General features: G+C 45.8%; 1 protein-coding gene across 3 annotated transcripts in view; it reads right to left on the bottom strand.

The window, feature by feature from the left end:
• Positions 1-1,625: 1,625 nt before the first annotated feature.
• The window catches only part of mgat5 (alpha-1,6-mannosylglycoprotein 6-beta-N-acetylglucosaminyltransferase), a 241,215-nt gene continuing 220,871 nt past the window's right edge, over positions 1,626-21,969 (bottom strand). For all 3 annotated transcript variants that reach the window (XM_072472736.1, XM_072472725.1, XM_072472747.1), the window contains exons 16-17: positions 4,400-4,557; positions 1,626-4,070 (exon numbers count right to left, since the gene is read on the bottom strand). In XM_072472736.1, coding sequence (XP_072328837.1) covers positions 3,872-4,070; positions 4,400-4,557 — 357 coding nt within the window. In that variant the 3' untranslated portion in view covers positions 1,626-3,871. The remainder of the gene's footprint in view (positions 4,071-4,399; positions 4,558-21,969) is intronic.

The raw sequence follows: 21,969 nt of genomic DNA on the forward strand, positions 1-21,969 counted from the left end.
CACCTTTATTGTAGGAAATTGTCCCAAAGCATTGTACAAAAGAGTGATTAGACAGAAATTGTTGCCCATCTCAGAATGACATTTTGGTCAGGGTGACTAAACGTTTGGTCAGCAATCGATTTATAATGCAGAGGAAGGGAAGTGTAAAGAGGTGATTCAATAGCTGAAGCAGAGGCTCCAGAGGCGCAAGCAGTTCATTCAGGACTTTCGCATGGCTTCCGATCTTGATGAATAAGATTTCAACAGGTTCGATCAGCATTCACTGACATTTTTAATCACCATACCTTCAATTTTATTTAATTCCTTTAATAATGATACATTAATATTTACAAAAATTTTAATAGATAAAATACATGCAATAACATTTTATCAAAGAAATGCATTCATTTACCTATATTCATTATCGACATTTGAGCAACAACATTGTAGTTCTTAAAATCTAGCATAGTTGACTACATTTTTTAAAAAATGTTGCCGACCAATGGCCTAAATAATAGCACAAATTACATAAGATAAGATTTGCTTTTCACGACAACCGGATATCTCAAAATGCCAGTGAAATAATTTCTGAAGTATAGCCACTTGTAATGTAGGAAACATGGCTGCCAGTATGCATTCAACAATCTTCCACAAATAGCAGTTAGATGGTGATCAAATCATCTGCTTTTTGTGATGTTCATAAAGGGATAAATGTTGGCCGGACACTGGGCGTAACTCTCCTGCTTTTCTTTGAAACAGTGCAATGGGATCTTTTACATCCACCTGAACAAGCATCTGAAAGATGATACCTCCAATAGTGTAGTATCTCCCATCTCCCTCTGTACTGCACTGGAACATCAGTCATGATTTTTGTACTCAACCCCCATGGTTGGACCCGAACCCAAAATCTTCTGACTCAAGAGGTGAAGTGTTCCCAACTGAGTCAGAAGATGTGTCATACATTTTCAAGTTCAAAATGATCATAGGCTGTAGTGAAGTTATTCACTATTCAGTGGGTGGAGGGAGTCGAGCATTAAAACCTTCAACCAAGTATTTTCTAATGTTGGTAAATTATAGGGGAGTGAGAACTTAAAATATGATTTGGATTTCTTGTTCTTTGTATTATTTTTATTTTAACTAGGAGAAACTTTGATGAAGATTGTTATTAGCTCATTGTTTCTTGTGTTCTTTCCGGCAACCCTAGCATTCAGATCGGAGTCAATGGCATCACAAGTTAATAGTATTGAGCATCCCATATTTTCTATTTTCTTTGCAAACAGAAACATTATAAACATTACATTATTAGATAGCTCTAGAGGCTCAATTATAGTAAAGTTACCAAACTCAGGGAAGGCCTGATTTTAAATATCAAATTAGCATAAATGAATTCATATTCCAAGTGTGAGCACAGGGATTTATATTTTAATCTTTTTGTCTGCACCTTGAAGTCTTCAGTATATTAGTTTAATGGAAGTTCTGTTGTCATATGCTGCAGTTAAATATAATCTGTACAACACAATGCGTGCATGAAGTGTGCTTCAAATTGTTGAGTGGCACAATATTTAAAGATTTAGCTGTTAATTAAGATAACTGTTTTGTTGCAAAAATGTATTCTGTATATTTATAAAAGACAATGTACAAACCAATGGAAGAAATTCTCTTCACTGAAAAGATTTATTGAAAAATAAATTTTTTTTCCTGCTCATCAAAACTGTGGAAACAATTTCCAAGCTCGCAAGTGCAGCTTTCAAAGCACACCCTATTTCGATATATGCCACTTTTGCAAATATACAGGAAAACGGTTTTCTTACTTCACAACACTATGCATTTGGTTGTAATTTTGACTGCCATGAAATGTATATATAGTATTTTCATATAAGTTGATAAAGCAACTTTATTACCCTTGAAAAGGCACAATTTACATTACATGGCATCTTAGCTACAGGAAATGTTTAATATTTACAAGCACAACACCAAAGCAAAGCAAGTTACAGAGCACCTAAAAAATTAAAATGTTTTCTTTATGTACAAATGTGCAAACTTGTTTGGATAAATCTGCTGTAGATTAACTATATGTCACTGATTTTTCATTTCCAAAAGCCACAATCTTTTTTAAACCATGATCAATGTTTTCTTTTTTAAAAAATCCTTTACTGCAAACACATACTTCTCAATCGTCGATTACACGCCTCATTCACATGGTGGAAATCAATGAAACAACAATTCGGGTACTAACATAATAGTTGAATTTTAAATATGAAACGAATATGCAAATTTGTGCATCAAATATTCTAAAGGATTTTAAATCATTTTTCAACAGCACCATTATAATTAATCAACAATCATATTGATATACCTACATGGTTTACGATATGATCAACACCAGTCATCTTAAAATAACCCTGTAGACAGTTTTGAAAGCCACATCATTTATAGTCAATAATAATTTCAAACCACTATCAGCCTGTAGTTGGTGTAAAGAAAAAGCGAACAGGTGTTATGTTTTTGAAATATTTTTCCAAAATAGAACTTCAGTTAATTATTTCTACCACATTTCGTTACTTGTTAAATGTGGCCTGATCATCTGATCAAATATTTTGCTTCAATTAAATAATTTGGAGAGAGAGGACTGTAATTCAACTGATGTTTTGTAAGCTACCCAAACAATTTGGTGACAAGAATGTTTTGAAATTATGTTGTTGTTTATTTGCTGTGGCTAAAAAGGGTTAACCTCCTTCCTAAAATGTATACACTCCTGAGCCCTAAAAAAAAAGTGCAAAGGTATGAAATTCCACTTCACCGGTATAGTAAACATGATATGATTATACAAACAAGAGGTTTTTAAAAAACAGTTTACATCAGGACATTTCTATACAAATTACAATAGCAATTATTTTTTGAACAGGAGGTTGCTACTTAAAATGCCCATTAAACTAATTTACTCATGGTCTGAAATAAGTCTAATTCGGATCAGTTGACATTGGCTATAGAGGGCAGTTAGTTGACAACACTGCCAGCATCTTACTGATGTTTAATAAAGCCAAAAATATTAATAACACTGTTAACAAAGATTTCCTGGGAATCCTTTCTACTTTATTTCATTCTAACAATTTCATTTTTATTAATTCAACCATTTAAATCAAAACTCAAGCCATGATTTAAAACAACTAGTATTATGTATTTCAAGCAGTTATTACTGTCAGCTACGGCAGCATATGATCTTTACTCTAAATAACTGACATGACTAGCCATGTCTATAAGGAAATCCACTCCTGAAAGTACACCTACCAGGATTCTTTGCTTCTATCTGTTGTTTCGTTACAAATGGACATTGTAGTGGATCTTTTCTAAACTGAAAAGTAAGCCGTTTCATTGGGGTTGTATATTTGGATTTTTTCTGAACTAAAAGTAAACCAGATCTTAAGAAGTAGTCTCTTCGAGCATGTTCATTGCCCAACATTATGCATCTTGGCTATTTAACTGGCCTTGATTTTTCATTTTCAATTTATAACATGATTTTCTGAATTTAGAATATTCACCAGTGCAGCCTCAATTTTCATATATTTTTTTTAAACCTTTTTTTTCGAAAACGTTTCTGTTGTAGTTAAGAAGCCATTTACGAAAACCCGAATAGTCCATAATGGCTTTGTTGCTTGTTCTTTCCACTGGCTAGATAACTTTTCCTTATTAACATGTTCACTTGGGCCTAGCTAATATTTATTCTCTTCAAATGAATACTGCACTTATAAATTAAAACACATTTTCCTTCATTATTCTTTTTGAGGGATTCTCTCAAAAATAAGTGACCAAATGTTTGGTCCTTATGAAGACCTACTATCCCTTACCTTTATGCACACTCTACTTCATGTAGGGATACGCAAAGCACATTCTGCTATACACATTCCTGACACAGAGCAACTTGTCCTTTCATATAGTCTCTGCATGGACAGATCCTTTTGTGGTTTCCATTTGAACCTGCACAACTGAAGAGCAGCAAATCACTCTGAAAAAGGCAACGCTTCTTGCTTTCATCATAAGCCGGAACGACAATATCATTCACAGATTCAAATGACAAGCATTCAATTTCATACCTGGATGTAAAAATAAGTAACTTCAGCAACTTAATGATTATAAGTAATATTTCTGACAAATTTAGTTTTCTCAATGTATGTGATGGACTTCTGAAGGTAGGTCAAAAATATTAACACTATGCATTATATAACCCTATTAGACATTGTGAATGACTAAATATAGGTTATATAAAATTAATATAAATATAGGTTATAGAAGATGACTACAACAATGAAAAAATATATATGAAAGAAATATTTTTTACTGAAAAGGAATATTGATGATTGAGTTAAAGTTTCATTCAGTTTAGATCTATGTATTCCATCTTCAACTGGTTAAATATACTTACTTTTGCAAGTCACTGTCTTTGTTCAGATGTTGAAAGAAGGAAGGCTCACATATGAGCTTATTCTCTTGACAGATTTGCTTACAAGATTGCCTGGGAGCTGCAATTTTAACTTGGAGCACACTCAGCGGAGGCCACATTACTTGACCATGGCAGAAATCCTATAATATTGAGTAGAATATTGTGACCATCACAAAATAACTACAGTATCTGCAGTATCAGAAGTATTTAGCAAAAATAATTTTTCTTCCACTGGCAGACAAAAATTAGGCCAGCAAGACTGAAAGGACTAAATATTTGGACCAAAAGCTTTAAATTGCAACATTTGAAGTCGAAAAATTTGCTGACTTTACTCAAGTGGGTCAGTTTCACTTTAACATATGCATAATTAGATTACTTTTGCACATTTGTTTAGGCAGCTAAGTCTCAACAACTTTTGTACTCGGAAAAAAATGTCAACCTTATACATCAATCAAGAGTTGTCATTTGTTTATATCACTGACACGTGCCACAGCCACGTAATTATATTTTTAACAGGAAAACAAGAGCATCCAGATTGAAAATGTTTGATGTAAGTTTGTTGTGATTAAGGAGGGAGAATCTTAGAAAATAAGAAAGGAGTTAAAATTATAAGACTTCTGGATTCAGAGTTTCATTCAGAGCTAAGGAATGTTGCACTGTTTTGAACTTCTATTATGGAAGCCAATTTAACAGCTTTGATCAAGTATTTCATAACCCATCCGTGACAATACAATGTAGCAAATAGATCTCAAGTGAAACTTTGCATAGTCCTATGTTAAATACAACATTACATCTACAATTTAGAAGTACTTCACTGAAGTCATGAAAGGCACTACATAAATCCAATCCTTCCTTTTTAAAAAAAAAAGTGTCATTATTGGCTCATTTGGCTCTACCAAATATGGTTACATGAGAACTGATTTCACTCTTCATCCATAAACTTTAATCAGATTATGGGATTATCACTTCCGGTGGCGGCCATGGAGTGAGAGGTCGCTTATTTGGTAGCTCCCGCTTGTGGTGGACTTTTGGGACCTTTTCCCCCCAACTTATGGGGGATTTGATTGGTAAAATTAGAGATTGGTGAGGTACAGGAGAAGAATCTCCCACCAGTTTATGGAGTCGTGGACCAGAAGTGGTCTCAAAGGCGAGATTGTTGGGAAAAGAAGGGAATGGAGTCTGCAGCACTGAAAAGCCCCTAGTCGCCACATTCCGGCGCCTGCTCGGGGAGGCCGGTACGGAATTCAACCCGCGCTGCTGGCATTGTTCTGCATTACCAGCCAGCAGTTTAGCCCACTGTGCTAAACCAGCTCCTAGGTATGTCATGGTGAGTGGGAAGCTGGAGGGGATGCTGGTGGTATTAGTGAATATTTACACACCAAACTGGGCAGCATGGTAGCACAAGTGGATAGCACTGTGGCTTCACAGCGCCAGGGCCCCAGGTTTCATTCCCCGCTGGGTCACTGTCTGTGCGGAGTCTGCACGTTCTCCCCGTGGCTGCGTGGGTTTCCTCCGGGTGTTCCGGTTTCGTCCCACAGTCCAAAGACGTGCAGGTTAGGGGGATTGGCCATGATAAATTGCCTTTAGTGACCAAAAGGGTTAGGGGGGGTTGTTGGGTTCCGGGGATGGGGTGGAGGTGGAGGCTTAAGTGGGTCGTTGCAGACTTGATGTGCCAGGTGGCCTCCTTCTGCACTGTATGTTCTATGTTGCAGAGTTTATGAGGCAGGTGTTAGGGAAGATTCCGGACCTGGGCTCGCATAGGTTGATCATTGGGGCGGGGGGACACAGGGACACACTTTAATTCGGTCATTGATCCGAGGTTGGATTGGTCGAGTTCAAGGACAGGGAGAGTCCCAGCCGCAGCAAGGAGCTAAAGGGATTCATGGAACAGATTTGGGGCGGGGGGGGGGGGGGGGGGGAGGGTAGATCCGTGGAGGCTCAGACGCCCAAGAGCGAAGGAGTTTTCTTTTTTCTCCCATGTTCACAAAGTGTACTCCCGGATTGATTTTTTCATTTTGAACTGGGCTTTGCTGGCGGGGATGGTGGATGTCGAGTACTCGGCGATTGTTGTGTTGGACCATGCCCCACATTGGGTGGATTTGCAGGTGAGCAAGTAGGGGGGTCAGCGCCCACAATGGAGATTGGATGTAGGATGGTTAGTGAATGAGTGGGTGTGCAGGCTGGTGAGGGAGGCCATCCAGAATTATTTGGAGATAAATGATACGGGGGAAGTTATGGTAGCAACGGTGTGGGAAGCGCTGAAGGCAGTGGTTAGGGGGAGCTAATTTCGATACGGGCTCATAGGGAGAAGGTGGAGCGGGCAGAGATGGATAGGCTGATTAGCGAAATATTCCAGGTGGACAGAAGGTATTCCGAAGCCCTGGAGGCAGGACTGCTGAAGGAGCGGCAGAAGCTGCAGATGGAGTTTGGTCTGATAGTCACAGGCAAGGCGGTGGGGCAGTTGAGGAAGGCGAGGGGGGCAGTGTATGAGTATGGTGAGAAGGCCAGTAGGATGCTAGCACACTAGCTAAGGAAAAGGGAGGTGGCCAGGGAAATGGGAAGAGTGAAGGACAGAGGGGGGAACACGGTCTTGGACCCAGCGGGGGTGAATGGGGTGTTCAAGGAGTTTTACAGTCAGCTGTATGAGTCGGAGCCCCCAGCTGGGGTGGAGGGGATGAGGCAGTTTTTGGAAGGGTTGAAGTTTCTGAAGGTGGAGGAAGGGTTGGTGGAGGGGTTGGGTGCCCCGATCGGGATTGTATAAGTAGTAGAGGGATTGGAGGCCATGCAGTCGGGCAAGGCCCCGGGTCTAGACAGCTACCCAGTGGAACTTTACAAGACGTTTTCTGCAATGCTGGGCCCGCTGCTGCTGAGGGCATTTAACGAGGCATGGGAGCGGGGTGTTCTTCCCCCACAATGTTACAGGCTTCGATTTCATTGATCCTGAAGCGGGAAAAGGACCCAGAGCAATGTTGGTCATACAGACCAATCCCCCTACTGAATGTCGATGCCAAATTGCTGGCCACAGTTCTGACCTCAAGGATAGAGGACTGTGTTTCAGGGGTGATAGGGGAATACCAGACAGGGATTGTTAAAGGCAGGCAGTTAACGGTCAATGTTAGAAGGCTCCTGAATGTGATCATGATGCCCTCCGAGGAGGGGGGAGGGTGGGGGTTGGAAAAGCGAGGCTGGGGTGGTGGTCACTATGGATGCAGAGAAGGCCTTCGACCGGGTGGAATGGGATTATCTGTGGGAGGTCCTGGGACTGTTTGGGTTTGGGCAGGTCTTTACTGACCGGGTTTGGTTGCTGCACCAGGCACCAGTGGCAAGTGAGAGGATGAACTGGGCGACTTTGGACTACTTTAGACTGCACCAGGGTACAAGGCAAGGATTCCCCTCTCCCCACTGCTGTTTGCCTTGGTTATAGAGCCCATTGGCGATGGCGCTGAGAGCGCCAAGGGAATGGAAGGGGCTGGTCCGGGATGGTGGAACACAGGGTCTCGTTATATGTAGACGACCTACTCCTATATATTTCTGACCCATTATGGGGGGGGATGGGGGAGATTAAGCGGATCTTAGGGGGATTTGGCCGGTTCTCGGGGTACAAATTGAACATGGGTAAAAGCGAGGTCTTTGTGATCCAGGCGAGGAGGCAGGAGAGGAGATTGGAGGAGTTGCTGCTTAAAGTTTTGGGAGGGAGTTTTCGCTACTTGGATATTCAGGTGGCACGGGGCTGGGAGCAGCTACATAAATTAAATCTGGCCCATTTAGTTGAACAAATGAAGGAGGACATTCGGAGGTGGGACATACTCCCATTGTCACTGGCGGGGAGGGCAGACCGTAAAAGTGACGGTCCTCTCGAGATTTTTGTTTGTTTTCCAGTGCCTCCCTATTTTTATACCAAAAACCTTTTTTAAGCAGGTGAATAGGGTGATATCAGGATTTGTGTGGGCGGTTAAAACCCACGAGTAAAGAAAGTACTGTTGGAGCAGAGCCAGGGTGGGGAGGGCTGGCACTGCCCAACTTTAGGAACTATTACTGGGTGGAAAATATAGCCATGATTAGGACGTGGGGGTGGGGTCGGTGTGGGAGAGGGTGGAGGCGGCCTCATGTAAGGGCACAGGTTTGGTGGCATTGATAACAGCTCCTCTGCCATTCTCGTCATCCTGGTACTCCACAAGCCCAGTGGTAGTGGCGGCCCTGAGAATCTGGGGGCAGTGACGGAAGCATATGAGAGTGGAGGGAGCGTTGGTGTGGGCTCCAATTTGTGGTAATCACCGGTTTGTCCCGGGGAGGATGGATGGGGGGTTTTGGAAGTGGCAGAGAGCAGGGATTGAGAAGCTGAGGGATCTATTTATCGATGGGAACTTTCCCTGTTTGGAGGATTTGGAGGGAGAGTTTGAATTGCCAGGAGGGATTGGGCTTCGGTATATGCAGGTAAAGCATTTTGTGTGAAGGCAGATTTCGACCTTTCCGCTTCTACCAGGATGGGGGAGGGGAAGGTATTGGAAATCTATAAAGAACTTATGGAATGGGAGGAAACCCAGATAGGTGAGATAAAACATAAATGGGAAGATGAGCTGGGTAAGGAGTTAGAGGCAGGTCTGTGGGAGGATGCTCTGAACAGAGTCAACACATCCTCATAGTGTTCCAGACTCAGCCTGATACAATTCAAAGTGGTCCATCGGGCACACTGGTGGCCTGGATGAGCAGGTTTTTTGGGGTGGAAGACAGGTGTGTGAGGTGTGCAGGAGGGCCCGCAAACCATGTCCACATGTTCTTGGCATGCCCAAAGCTTAGAGGATTCTGGCAGGGATTTGCGGATGTAATGTCCACGGTACTAAAAACGAGGGTGGCGTCAAGTCCAGAGGTGGCGTCAAGTCCAGAGGTGGCGTCAAGTCCAGAGGTGGCGTTAAGTCCAGAGGTGGCGTCAAGTCCAGAGGAGGCGATTTTTGGAGTGTCGGAAGACCCAGGAGTCGAGGGGGCAAGAGAGGCTGATATTTTGGCCTTTGTCTCCTTGGTGGCCCGGAGACGGATATTATTAGCGTGGAGGGAATCGAAGCCCCCAAAATCAGGGGTATGGGTTAGCGACATGACTGGGTTTCGCAGACTTGAGAAAATTAAGCTCGCCCCGAGAGGATCAACGTTAGGGTTCGTTTGGAGGTGGCAGCCGTTGATCGACTTCTTCGGAGAAAACTAAACTGCCAGCAGATTTAATAAGGGAGGAGTTAGGCTATTTCTTGTCTAGATTAGGCGGGAACAGTGGGAGATGGAGGGATGTGTTACGCACTGAACTATGTTTACATTTATATTTGTATCTTGTGTTATAAAACCATAAATACCTTAATTAAATATTTGTTAAAAAAAAAATATTATGGGATTATAATATCCTAGAATGCACATGCAAATATCAGCACCACAATCAGAAACAAAGTGAAGGCGATTTATAGCAAAGTATTTTAAGTGTGGCAAGATGGAGAAGAGCAGACAGAGTGTTATGATCCCAGCTGATGTTATAAGTGGACGAGAAGATCGCAGGATGGAACCCTGGCTCTAAAGACTGCAACTTCCACTTAAAAAAATAATTGGAGTTACAGTCACAGGATCGCTAATTAGTTTTAATAATAAAACATTGATTAAACATGGGAAAACTTGATTACGATACAATACTTCTTAAAATCTGTGTGTATTGTTAAGCTAAGGGGGGAGTGAAGATTAACACAGAACATGAAGTATATGTTTAAAGCTACAACTGCCTCAGTAACATAATGTCCCTTTGAACACACAAGACAGCTGTGGTCAAATACACTCTCAACCTCAAGTGGATGTCCGTGGATTTCTCCTCGGAATCCCCCAGATGATTAACACGTGAGAGTTTCCAAATGCCACTTCCAAAAAAAATGGTTTAAAATCTTTGTTCACAATAATGCTTTCCATTAACTGATTGTGTTACAAAATCCAGACCAGGTATTCTTAATTACTCTTTAAACAAAAGCTTCTGTTCCACTTTTAAGAGCAAATCCAGTCCAGGATTTTACTCCAATTCCTTGAGGATATCTTTGTCTTAACTGCAGCATAAACGGTACACAATTGCTTTAACTCTCGATTCCAGGCTGTATTAAAATGCCACTAAACATTTCAGTCACCTCTGAAGTCTGCTGTCCCACTTTAAATCTAGTTACTGCAATTGTCTCTTTAACACAGAGCACTGTTTATTTTTCCTTGAACTCTTCTGATAATACCTTGGTCTGTGTTCTCCTAACTTCAGTCATCTTAGACATTCTTTCTGTCCCAATGCTCTGATTATCTGGACTGTAACTTGTTCCTTAGGAAGCTGGCATCTGTGCAACTCCCTTGTCCTACCTAGCTTCTCCTGGCAAGTTTGAGGGAGGTTCACTCCCCAGTCTCCTGTCTCCAACTCCAAGCTAAAACATAAAAAGCTTTTTTCCCCTTTAAAAGGCCTCGATTTGCTCAGCAACACTCATACTTATGCCTTGTATTTATTCTTCACCTTGTAGCCCACCCTAAGCACAATGGAATCAGTTGGAACTGAACCAGCCCCTCCAAACACAAACATCTTTGTCCAGTTTGAATTGAACGATGGGTTTTATCCTTCCAGGCACAGAAATATGCAGGCACAGAAATATTAAATTAAACCCACTTAAAACTATATCTTACTTTTTAATAATGTCCACCAATAAATATAAATCCCCTGAAGCCACCTTTTATTTTCTTAACAAGAAACAGAGAACTGAAACAGATTAACTTACTATTGGACATGTGCGAAGAGGAATCCAATTTGACACTTTAAAAAACTTGTTTGAATACCACAATGAAAAGAAATAGAAGAAAATACAGAATCTCTACTTCACTATATCAGGCAGGGAGGAAGAGGTCGAGCAAGGGAACCGTGGTTTACTAAGGTAGTCAAAACACTTGTCAAGAGGAAGAAGGAGGCTTATGTAAAGATGAGACATGAAGGTTCAGTAAGGGCGCTCGGGAGTTACAAGTTAGCTAGGAAGGACCTAAAGAGAGAGCTAAGAAGAGCCAGGAGGGGACATGAGAAGTCTTTGGCAGGTAGGGTCAAGGATAACCCTAAAGCTTTCTATAGATATGTCAGGAATAAATGAATGACTAGGGTAAGAGTAGGGCCAGTCAAGGACAGTAGTGGGAAGTTGTGCTTGGAGTCCGAGGAGATAGGAGAGGTGCTAAATGAATATTCTTCGTCAGTATTCACACAGGAAAAAGACAATGTTGTCGAGGAGAATACGGAGATTCAGGCTACTAGACTAGAAGGGCTCGAGGTTCATAAGGAGGAGGTGTTAACAATTCTGGAAAGGGTGAAAATAGATAAGTCCCCTGGACCGGATGGGATTTATCCTAGGATTCTTTGGGAAGCTAGGGAGGAGATTGCTGAGCCTTTGTCTTTGATCTTTAAGTCATTTTTGTCAACAGGAATAGTGCCAGATGACTGGAGGATAGCAAATGTTGTCCCCTTGTTCAAGAAGGAGAGTAGAGACAACCCCGGTAACTATAGACCAGTGAGCCTTACTTCTGTTGTGGGCAAAATCTTGGAAAGGTTTATAAGAGATAGGGTGTATAATCATCCGGAAAGGAATAATTTGATTAGACATAGTCAACACGGTTTCGTGAAGGGTAGGTCGTGCCCCACAAACCTTATTGAGTTCTTTGAGAAGGTGACCAAACAGGTGGATGAGGGTAAAGCAGTTGATGTGGTGTATATGGATTTCAGTAAAGCGTTTGATAAGGTTCCCCATGGTAGGCTACTGCAGAAAATACGGAAGCATGGGATTCAGGGAGATTTAGCAGTTTGGATCAGAAATTGGCGAGCTGGAAGAAGACAAAGGGTGGTGGTTGATGGGAAATGTTCAGACTGGAGTCCAGTTACTAGTGGTGTACCACAAGGATCTGTTTTGGGGCCACTGCTGTTTGTCATTTTTATAAATGACCTGGAGGAGAGCGTAGAAGGATGGGTGAGTAAATTTGCAGATGACACTAAAGTCGGTGGAGTTGTGGACAGTGCAGAAGGATGTTACAAGAAGCCGCACGATTCGGCAGCTCCCACTGCTACGGACTTTCGGGCTCATTGGAGGAGCCCCAACGGAATTTTTTTTGACGACAACCCGTGGGGAAGTGAAGAGAGGGGTCCCCCTCCAACTTTTATGGACCGGACCAGAGATGCAACGGCCAAAAAAGCGGCATTGGAGCAGCGGGAGAAGCGAGGGGAAAAAATCAAAATGGCGGCGGCCGAGGACAAAGCGGAGTGCGGGCCGGAGCTGCAGGAATTCATCAAGCGCTGCTTCGAGGAGCTGCGCAAGGAGATGCTGGCGGTAATTGAAGGACTAGGGATAACCCAGAAGGCTCACGAGGGGAAGATCCAGGAGGTACAGAAAAGAGTGAGTGAGAATGAGGACGAGCTCTTGGGCCTGGCGGTGAGAGTGGAGCGGCACGAGGCGCTACACAAGAAGTGGGCGGGAAGACTCGAAGACCTGGAGAACAGGTCGAGGAGAAAGAATCTGCGGATCCTGGGTCTCCCAGAAGGAGTGGAGAGGGCCGATGCCGCGGCATACGCAGGCACGATGATCGGGGCGATGATGGGCACGGAGGCCGATTCGAGGTCGCTGGAGCTGGACGGGACACACCGGGTGCTGGCGAGGAAGCCCAGGGCAAACGAGCCGCCAAGGGCGATGGTGGTGAGATTTCACCAGTTCACGGACAGAGAGAGGGTCCTGAAATGGGCGAAGAAGGAACGGAGCAGCAAGTGGGACAATGCAGAGATCCGAATATACCCGGACTGGAGCACGGAGGTTGCTAAGCGGAGAGCGGGTTTCAACCGGGATAAAGCGGTGCTGCATCGGAGAGGAGTGAAATTTGGAATGCTGCAGCCAACGCGACTGTGGGTTACATACAAGGACCAGCACTACTACTTCGAAACGCCTGAAGAGGCGTGGACCTTTATACAAACTGAAAAGTTGGACTCTTAACTGAGGGTTTGTGAGGGTGGGGGATGTTTGAGGGTTGATGTGTGATGGTTGTTGTATATAGGGGGTCAATCACACGCAGGAAATGTTATATGGGCTGGGGGAGAGACAAGGCTGCGACAGGAGCTGCGCAAGAGAGGGCGGGGCAGGCTTTGGAAAATGCGGGGTGTTTTCCCGCGCGCGGGAAGAAAGGCGGGAAGGGGAACGAAGGAACGTATATTGATTGGGAGACTCCCACACGGGGGGGGGGGGGTCAAAGGGACGGCGGGGGAAGCCGGGGTCAGGTGTCAGTTGACTTACGGGAGTGATATGGGGGGAGCAAAAAAAGCTAGACAGGGGTCTAGCGGGGGGGGGGGGGGGGGGAGGGTTGCTGCTGCACTGGCCGAAAGGGAATGGGACACAGAAGAGGTGGTCGGGACGGAGGTCCCCCGGCTGGGGGACTGGAGGGTGAGGGAGACGCGGACACGGGACTGGCCCAGAAAAGGAGATGGCTCGTCGGCGGGCGGGCGGGCGAGAGCCCCTCCAATCCGGCTGATAACGTGGAACGTGAGGGGCCTGAATGGGCTGGTGAAGAGGGCTCGAGTGTTCGTGCACTTGAAGGGACCGAAGGCAGACGTGGCTATGCTCCAAGAGACACACCTGAAGGTGGCGGACCAGGTCAGGTTAAGAAGGGGATGGGTAGGACAGGTATTTTACTCGGGACTGGACACGAAGAATAGAGGGGTGGCAATTTTGGTGGGAAAGCACGTGTCATTTGGGGCCAAGACTATCGTAGTGGATAATGGAGGGAGATGTGTGATGGTGAGCGGTAAGTTGCAGGGGACGTGGGTGGTATTGGTAAATGTATACACCCCGAACTGGGATGATGCCGGATTCATGTATGCACATGTTGGGGCGCATTCCGGACCTGGAAGTAGGAGGCCTGATAATGGGAGGGGACTTCAATACAGTGCAGGACCCAGCACTGGACCGCTCCAGATCAAGGACTGGAAAGAGGCCGGCGGCGGCCAAGGTGCTTAGGGGGTTTATGATTCAGGTGGGGGGAGTGGACCCATGGAGGTTTGCAAGACCGCAGGCCAGGGAATTTTCTTTCTTCTCCCACGTGCACAAAACGTACTCTCGGATAGATTTTTGTGTTCTGGGCAGGGCGCTCATCCCGAGGGTGAAGGGGACGGAGTATTCGGCCATAGCCGTTTCGAACCACGCCCCACATTGGGTGGAAATGGGGCTGGGAGAGGAGAGGGACCAACGCCCGCTGTGGCGGCTGGATGTGGGACTGCTGGCAGATGAGGTGGTGTGTGGGAAGGTGAGGGGGTGTATCGAAAGGTACTTGGAGGCCAATGACAACGGGGAGGTGCGAGTGGGGGTGGTATGGGAGGCGTTGAAGGCGGTGACCAGGGGAGAGCTAATCTCCATCAGGGCTCATAGGGAGAAGACAGAGGGCATGGAAAGGGAGAGGTTAGTGGGGGAGATTTTGAGAGTGGACAGGAGATACGCAGAGGCCCCGGAGGAAAGATTACTTGGGGAAAGACGACGGCTCCAGACGGAGTTTGACCTGTTGACCACAGGGAAGGCGGAGACACAGTGGAGGAAAGCGCAGGGGGCGACCTACGAGTATCGGGAAAAGGCTAGTCGGATGCTGGCACACCAGCTCCGTAAGAGGACGGCAGTGAGGGAATTAGGGGGAATCAAAGATGGAAGGGGAGCCACGGTTCGGAGTATAACGAAAATAAACAAGGTATTCAAGGCCTTCTATGAAGAGCTGTACAGATCCCAGCCCCCAGTGGGGGAAGAGGGGATGAGACGATTCCTAGACCAACTGAGGTTCCCGAGGGTGGAGGAGCAAGAGGTGGCTGGTTTGGGGGCACCAATCGGGTTGGAGGAGCTGAGCAATGGTTTGGGGAGTATGCAGGCGGGGAAGGCACCGGGGCCGGCCGGGTTCCTGGTGGAGTTCTACAGATAGTACGTAGACCTGTTGGCCCCGCTACTAGTGAGGACCTTTAACGAGGCAAGAGAGGAGGGGACCCTGCCCGCGACAATGTCAGAAGCGACAATGTCCTTGATTCTAAAGCGGGACAAGGACCCACTGCACTATGAATCGTACAGGCCAATTTCACTCCGCAATGTGGACGCTAAGTTATTGGCAAAACTGCTGGCCACGAGGATTGAAGACTGTGTCCCAGGGGTGATCCATGAGGACCAGACAGGATTCGTAAAGGGCAGACAATTAAACACTAATGTGCGGCGGCTCTTAAACGTGATAATGATGCCATCGGAGGAGGGAGAGGCGGAGATAGTGGCAGCTATGGACGCGGAAAAGGCCTTTGACCGAGTAGAGTGGGAGTACCTCTGGGAGGTGCTGCGTAGATTTGGGTTCCGGGGAGGGTTTATCAGCTGGGTTAAGCTCCTTCACAGAGCCCCGGTGGCGAGTGTAGTGACGAACCGGCAGAGGTCGGAGTACTTTCGGCTGTACCGAGGAACGAGGCAGGGGTGCCCCCTGTTGTTTGCATTGGCGATCGAACCCGTGGCCATGTCACTGAGGGAGTCTAATAAATGGAGGGGGGTGGTCCGAGGGGGAGAAGAACATTGGGTGTCGCTGTACGCAGATGACCTGTTGCTGTACGTGTCGGACCCAATGGAGGGGATGGTGGAGGTCATGCAGACTCTAAGGGAGTTTGGGGAGTTTTCGGGCTATAAACTCAATGTAGGGAAGAGTGAGCTCTTTGTATTACAGGCAGGGGACCAAGAAAGAGGGATAAGGGACCTACCGCTGAGGAGGGCGGCGGGGAGTTTTCGGTATCTGGGGATCCAGATAACCAGGAGTTGGGGGGCCCTACATAAACTGAATCTGACTAGGTTGGTGGACCAAATGGAGGAGGATTCAAAAGATGGGACATGTTACCGCTCTCGCTGGCGGGTAGAGTGCAGTCGGTCAAAATGGTGGTCCTTCCGAGCTTTCTGTCTGTGTTTCAGTGCCTTCCCATCGTGATCACCAAGGGATTTTTTAAGAGAGTAGGTAGGAATATTATGGGGTTTGTGTGGGCGAATAAGACCCCGAGGGTAAGGAGAGGGTTCCTGGAACGCAGTAGGGACCGAGGAGGGTTGGCGCTGCCAAACCGAGGGAGCTACTACTGGGCAGCAAATGTGGCGATGATCCGCAAGTGTGTTATGGAGGGAGAGAGGGCAGCATGGAAGAGGATGGAGATGGCATCCTGTAAAGGAACGAGCCTGGGGACGTTGGTGACGGCACCGCTGCCGTTCTCGCCGTCAAAGTATACCACGAGCCTGGTGGTGGCGGCAACGTTAAGGATCTGGGGCCAGTGGAGATGGCACAGGGGTGCAGTGGGAGCCTCGGTGTGGTCCCCAATCAGGGGTAACCACCGGTTTGTCCCGGGGAAAATGGACTGGCATCGGGCGGGGATTAGAAGAATGGGGGACCTGTTCATTGACGGGACATTTGCGAGCCTAGGGGCCCTGGAGGAGAAGTTTGAGTTACCCCCGGGAAATGCTTTTAGATATATGCAGGTGAGGGCTTTTGTGAGGCGACAGGTCAAGGAATTCCCGTTGCTCCCGGCACAAGAAATTCAAGACAGGGTGATCTTGGGTGTATGGGTCGGGGGGGGGGGGGGGCAACGTGTCGGCAATACACCAGGAGATGAAAGAAGAGGGGGAAGCGCTAGTAGAAGAGTTGAAGGGTAAATGGGAGGAGGAGCTGGGGGAGGAGATCGAGGAAGATCTGTGGGCTGATGCCCTGCGTAGGGTTAATTCCTCCTCCTCGTGTGCCAGGCTCAGCCTGATACAATTTAAGGTGGTTCACAGAGCGCACTTGACGGGGGCAAGGTTGAGTAGGTTCTTTGGGGTAGAGGACAGATGTGGAAGGTGCTCAGGGAGCCCGGCGAACCATGTCCATATGTTTTGGTCATGCCCGGCACTGGAGGGGTTCTGGAGAGGAGTGGCGGGAGCAATATCTCAGGTGGTGAAAGTCCGGGTCAAGCCAAGCTGGGGGCTAGCAATATTTGGAGTAGTGGACGAGCCGGGAGTGCAGGAGGCGAAAGAGGCCGGCATTCTGGCCTTTGCGTCCCTAGTAGCCCGGCGAAGGATCTTGCTAATGTGGAAGGAGGCGAAGCCCCCTAGCTTGGAGGCCTGGATAAACGACATGGCTGGGTTCATAAAGCTGGAGAGGATTAAGTTTGCCTTGAGAGGGTCTGCGCAGGGGTTCTACAGGCGGTGGCAACCGTTCCGAGACTATCCCGCAGAGCGTTCGAGGAAGGTCGGTCAGCAGCAGCAACCCTGGGGAGGGGGGGGGGGGGGGATGGATGAGCAGGAGATAACATGAAGGGTGGGGGAAACTGGCACGTGCGGGAGAGAGCCAGTGTATAAAGCTATGTAAATATACCATTTTGCCATGTATATATCTTGCTCAGTGCGATTTCTTGTTACTTTGTTACCGGGGCGGGGGGGGGGGGTTATTGTTTGTAAGGGGAAAAAATTGTGTCAAAAAACTTTAATAAATACATTTTTTTTTTTTTTTAAAAAGAAGGATGTTACAAGTTACAGAGGGACATAGATAAGCTGCAGCGCTGGGCTGAGAGGTGGCAAATGGAGTTTAATGCAGAAAAGTGCGAGGTGATTCATTTTGGAAGGAATAACAGGAAGACAGAGTACTGGGCTAATGGTAAGATTCTTGGCAGTGTGGATGAGCAGAGAGATCTCGGTGTCCATGTTCATAGATCCCTGAAAGTTGCCACTCAGGTTGAGAGGGTTGTTCAGAAGGCGTACGGTGTGTTAGCTTTTATTGGTAGAGGGATTGAGTTTCGGAGCCATGAGGTCATGTTGCAGCTGTACAAAACTCTGGTGCGGCCGCATTTAGAGTATTGCATGCAATTCTGGTCACCGCTTTATAGGAAGGATGTGGAAGCATTGGAAAGGGTGCAGAGGAGATTTACCAGAATGTTGCCTGGTATGGAGGGAAGATCTTATGAGGAAAGGCTGAGGGACTTGAGGCTGTTTTCGTTAGAGAGAAGGTTAAGAGGTGACTTAATTGAGGCATACAAGATGATCAGAGGATTGGATAGGGTGGACAGTGAGAGCCTTTTTCCTCGGATGGTGATGTCTACCACGAGGGGACATAGCTTTAAATTGAGGGTAGATAGATATAAGACAGATGTCAGAGGTAGGTTCTTTACTCAGAGAGTAGTAAGGGTGTGGAATGCCCTGCCTGCAACAGTAGTGGACTCGCCAACACTAAGGGTATTCAAATGGTCATTGGATAGACATATGGACGATAAGGAAATAGTGTAAATGGGCTTTAGAGTGGTTTCACAGGTCTGCGCAACATCGAGGGCTGAAGGGCGTGTACTGCGCTGTTATGTTCTATGTTCTATATGCTGCAGATACCCATTCATTTAAATCTGATTTGAGAAACCCATTCATTTAAATCTGATTTGAGAAAAAAGATGGGTCAAACACTGCCCAATTAAAATAGTTGCAAATGAGATGATTCTGCAAGTCCTCTATTAAGCATGTATTATCCTGGGTATGACAGTACAAATTAACAGCTGCACTGGAGAAATGGCAAGTAAAGACAGTGCCAAAATCAGAGTAGGAGTAAAGATTGTGATGAGGGTTTGGATGGAAGTGTACGAAAATAAAATAAAAAATTGAAAACATGAATTAAAAAGTCAAAGGTAGCAAGAGAATTTTAGAACAAAACAAAAGATAAATGAGCCAGTGTGTCAAATAAAGGAACTTTGGACTGTTGGGCTCAGAACTGCCACTTACTTTAAGCTTGACGTGAATAATAGTTCGGGATATTTCAAATTTGGAGGTGGGGGGGCGGGGGGGGGGGGGGGGGGGGAAAGAGAGGGGGTGGAGGATCGGGTGGGGATCGGAGGGGAAAACCATTCGACAGGCAGCCATAAGCTTCTGATCCATGGTATGGCAGTGGCTCTTGAATATTCCCACAAACTTTAAGAAACCTTAGTAATATCGACAAATATTGGGATCCACAAATATCGCAGCAGAGGTGCAAAAAGATTCCACATCATGTGTAGAGCCCCAATTGAGATTTAGCTACAAATAGGCAGAGCTTCCTGGATACTCTGTCTAGTTGCACCGGGTCTTGACTGACCCAGCCATATGATCATAAAGGGCTGCTGGAGACTATTTAAGAAGTAGGCCCTGGAAAATTGTGTATGCTCAAGAGTAGTAGGAGTACACCTCTGAGACCCACAAAGATTTCTGCTCTCTGCCAAAATGTTTGTGACACCCATAGGCTCATGTGGTTATGCTATGCAACCACGTTTGCCATGACATCAGTTTTGCAGGCGAGAGCAGCAGGCATCTTCCACCTCAAAACAGTAACTGAACATGGGAAAGAGAAAAAGAATGAAAAGCCTACCAGTTGGAGGGAGAATAAAGTTAAGGCTAGGAAGTTAAAATGTTACTGTTATTTGGTATTAAAAGGCATTTCACCTGAATGTTGTGCATTCTCAGTGCCTTCAATCTATGATATGGAGGTCATTATCTGATAGAAGCTTAAAGAGGCAGCTTTACTCTTAACAGTTTCAATAAGTGGGTCATTGGGTTGAGGGTGTACTAGTTCATAGGAGCATGACACAACTTAATGAGAGCTAATATTTCTATTGGTAAGGTGGACTTTTGGCAGATTTTGAAAATGGACCTTAATACACTTCCTTACACCTCAAAACAGGACTTTTATACATCCATAAATATATAAATAGATCTTTGAGACATAAGCAAAATACCACAGATGACAGAGTTCTGAAATATAAACAGAAAATGCTGAAAATACTCAGCAGGCCTGGCAGTATCTGAGAGCTTGAGATAGGTCACCAAGCTGAAATGTTAGGCAGTGGCACAGGACTGGTGATTCAGAGACCTAGGGTAATACGCGCCACTGCAGGTGATGGAAATTAAATCCAATGAATATCTGGAATTAAAAAACTTCTACTGACGACCATGAAACTATTATTGATTGTCATAAAACGCCCAGCTGGTTCACTAATGTCTTTAGGGAAAGAAATCTGCCATCCTTACCTGGTCTGGCCTACATGTGACTCCAGGTCCACAGCAATGTGGTTGACTCTTAAAATGCCCTTTAAAATGTGGACACTCAAGTTGCATCAAACTGCTACAATCTCAATAAGAAAAGAAACCAGATGGACCACCTGGCATTGACCAAGGTGCTGCAAACAACAGCAGCAAATCCAGCCCTGTTGACCTTGCAAAGTCCTCCTTACTAACTCTGGGCCCCATGAGTGCCATGGCTTTAGGCAAACATGGGCAAAGAAACCTACTGCTGATTATCATGTACCATCCACCCGCAGCTGATGAATCAGCACCTCTCCATGTTGAACACTACTTGGAAGAAGCACTGAGGGTGGCAAGGGCACACAAAATACCGTGGGTAGGGGAATTCAATGTCTATCACCAAGAGTGGCTCGGTAGCATCACTACTGACCGAGCTCTAAAGGACATAACTGCTAGATTGGATCTGCGACAGGTGGTGAGGGAACCAAGAGAGAAACACATACGAGACTTCATCCTCACCAACCTGCCTGCCACAGATGCATCTGTCCATGACAGTGTTAGTAGGAGTGACCACTGTACAGTCTTTGTGGAGAAAAAGTCTCATCTTCATATTGAGGATATCATCCATTGTGTTGTGTGGCACGATGATTGTGCTAAATGGTAGAGATTCAGAACAGATCGAGGAACTCAAGACTGAGTATCCATGAGGCACTGTGGGCCATCAGCAGCAGCAAAATTGTACTCGGCCACAATCTGTAACTGCATGGCCCGCCATAACCCCCATTTACCATTACCGCCAATCCAGGGGATAAACCCTAGTTCAATAGAAGTGCAGGAGGGCATGACAGGAGCAGAACCAGCCATTCCATAAAATGAGATGTCAACTCCGTGAAGCTAAAATAGAGGACTACTTGCCAAACATCATAAGCAGCAATCGATAGACAAAGCTAAGTGATCTCACAATTAGTGGATCATATTTAAGCTCTACAGTCCTGCCACATCCAATTGTGAATGGTGGTGGACAATTAAACTCACTGTAGGAGGCTCCACAAATATCCCCATCCTCAATGATGGAGGAGCCAAGCACATCTGTGCAAAAGAAAAGGCTGAAGCATTCAGAAAAATCTTCAGCCAGAAGTGCCAAGTGGATGATCCATCTCAAACTCTTACAGAGGTCCGCAGCATCATAGATGCCATTCTTCAGCAAATTTGATTCATCCCACGGGATATCAGGGCAGCACGGTAGCACAGTGGTTAACACGGTGGTCTCAACGCCAGGGTCCCAGGTTCAATTCCTGCTTAGGTCAAGGTCTGTGCAGAGTCTGCACGTTCTCCCCGTGTCTGCGTGTATTTCCTCCGGATGCTCCGGTTTCCTTCTACAAGTCTCAAAAGACGTGCTGTTAGGTGAATTGGACATTCTGAATTCTCCCTCTGTGTACCCGAACAGGTCCCGGCATGTGGCGACTTGGGGCTTATCATAGTAACTTCATTGCAGTGTTA

This window comes from Scyliorhinus torazame, chromosome 2 (genome assembly GCF_047496885.1).
Source record: "Scyliorhinus torazame isolate Kashiwa2021f chromosome 2, sScyTor2.1, whole genome shotgun sequence".
Lineage (NCBI taxonomy): Eukaryota > Metazoa > Chordata > Chondrichthyes > Carcharhiniformes > Scyliorhinidae > Scyliorhinus > Scyliorhinus torazame.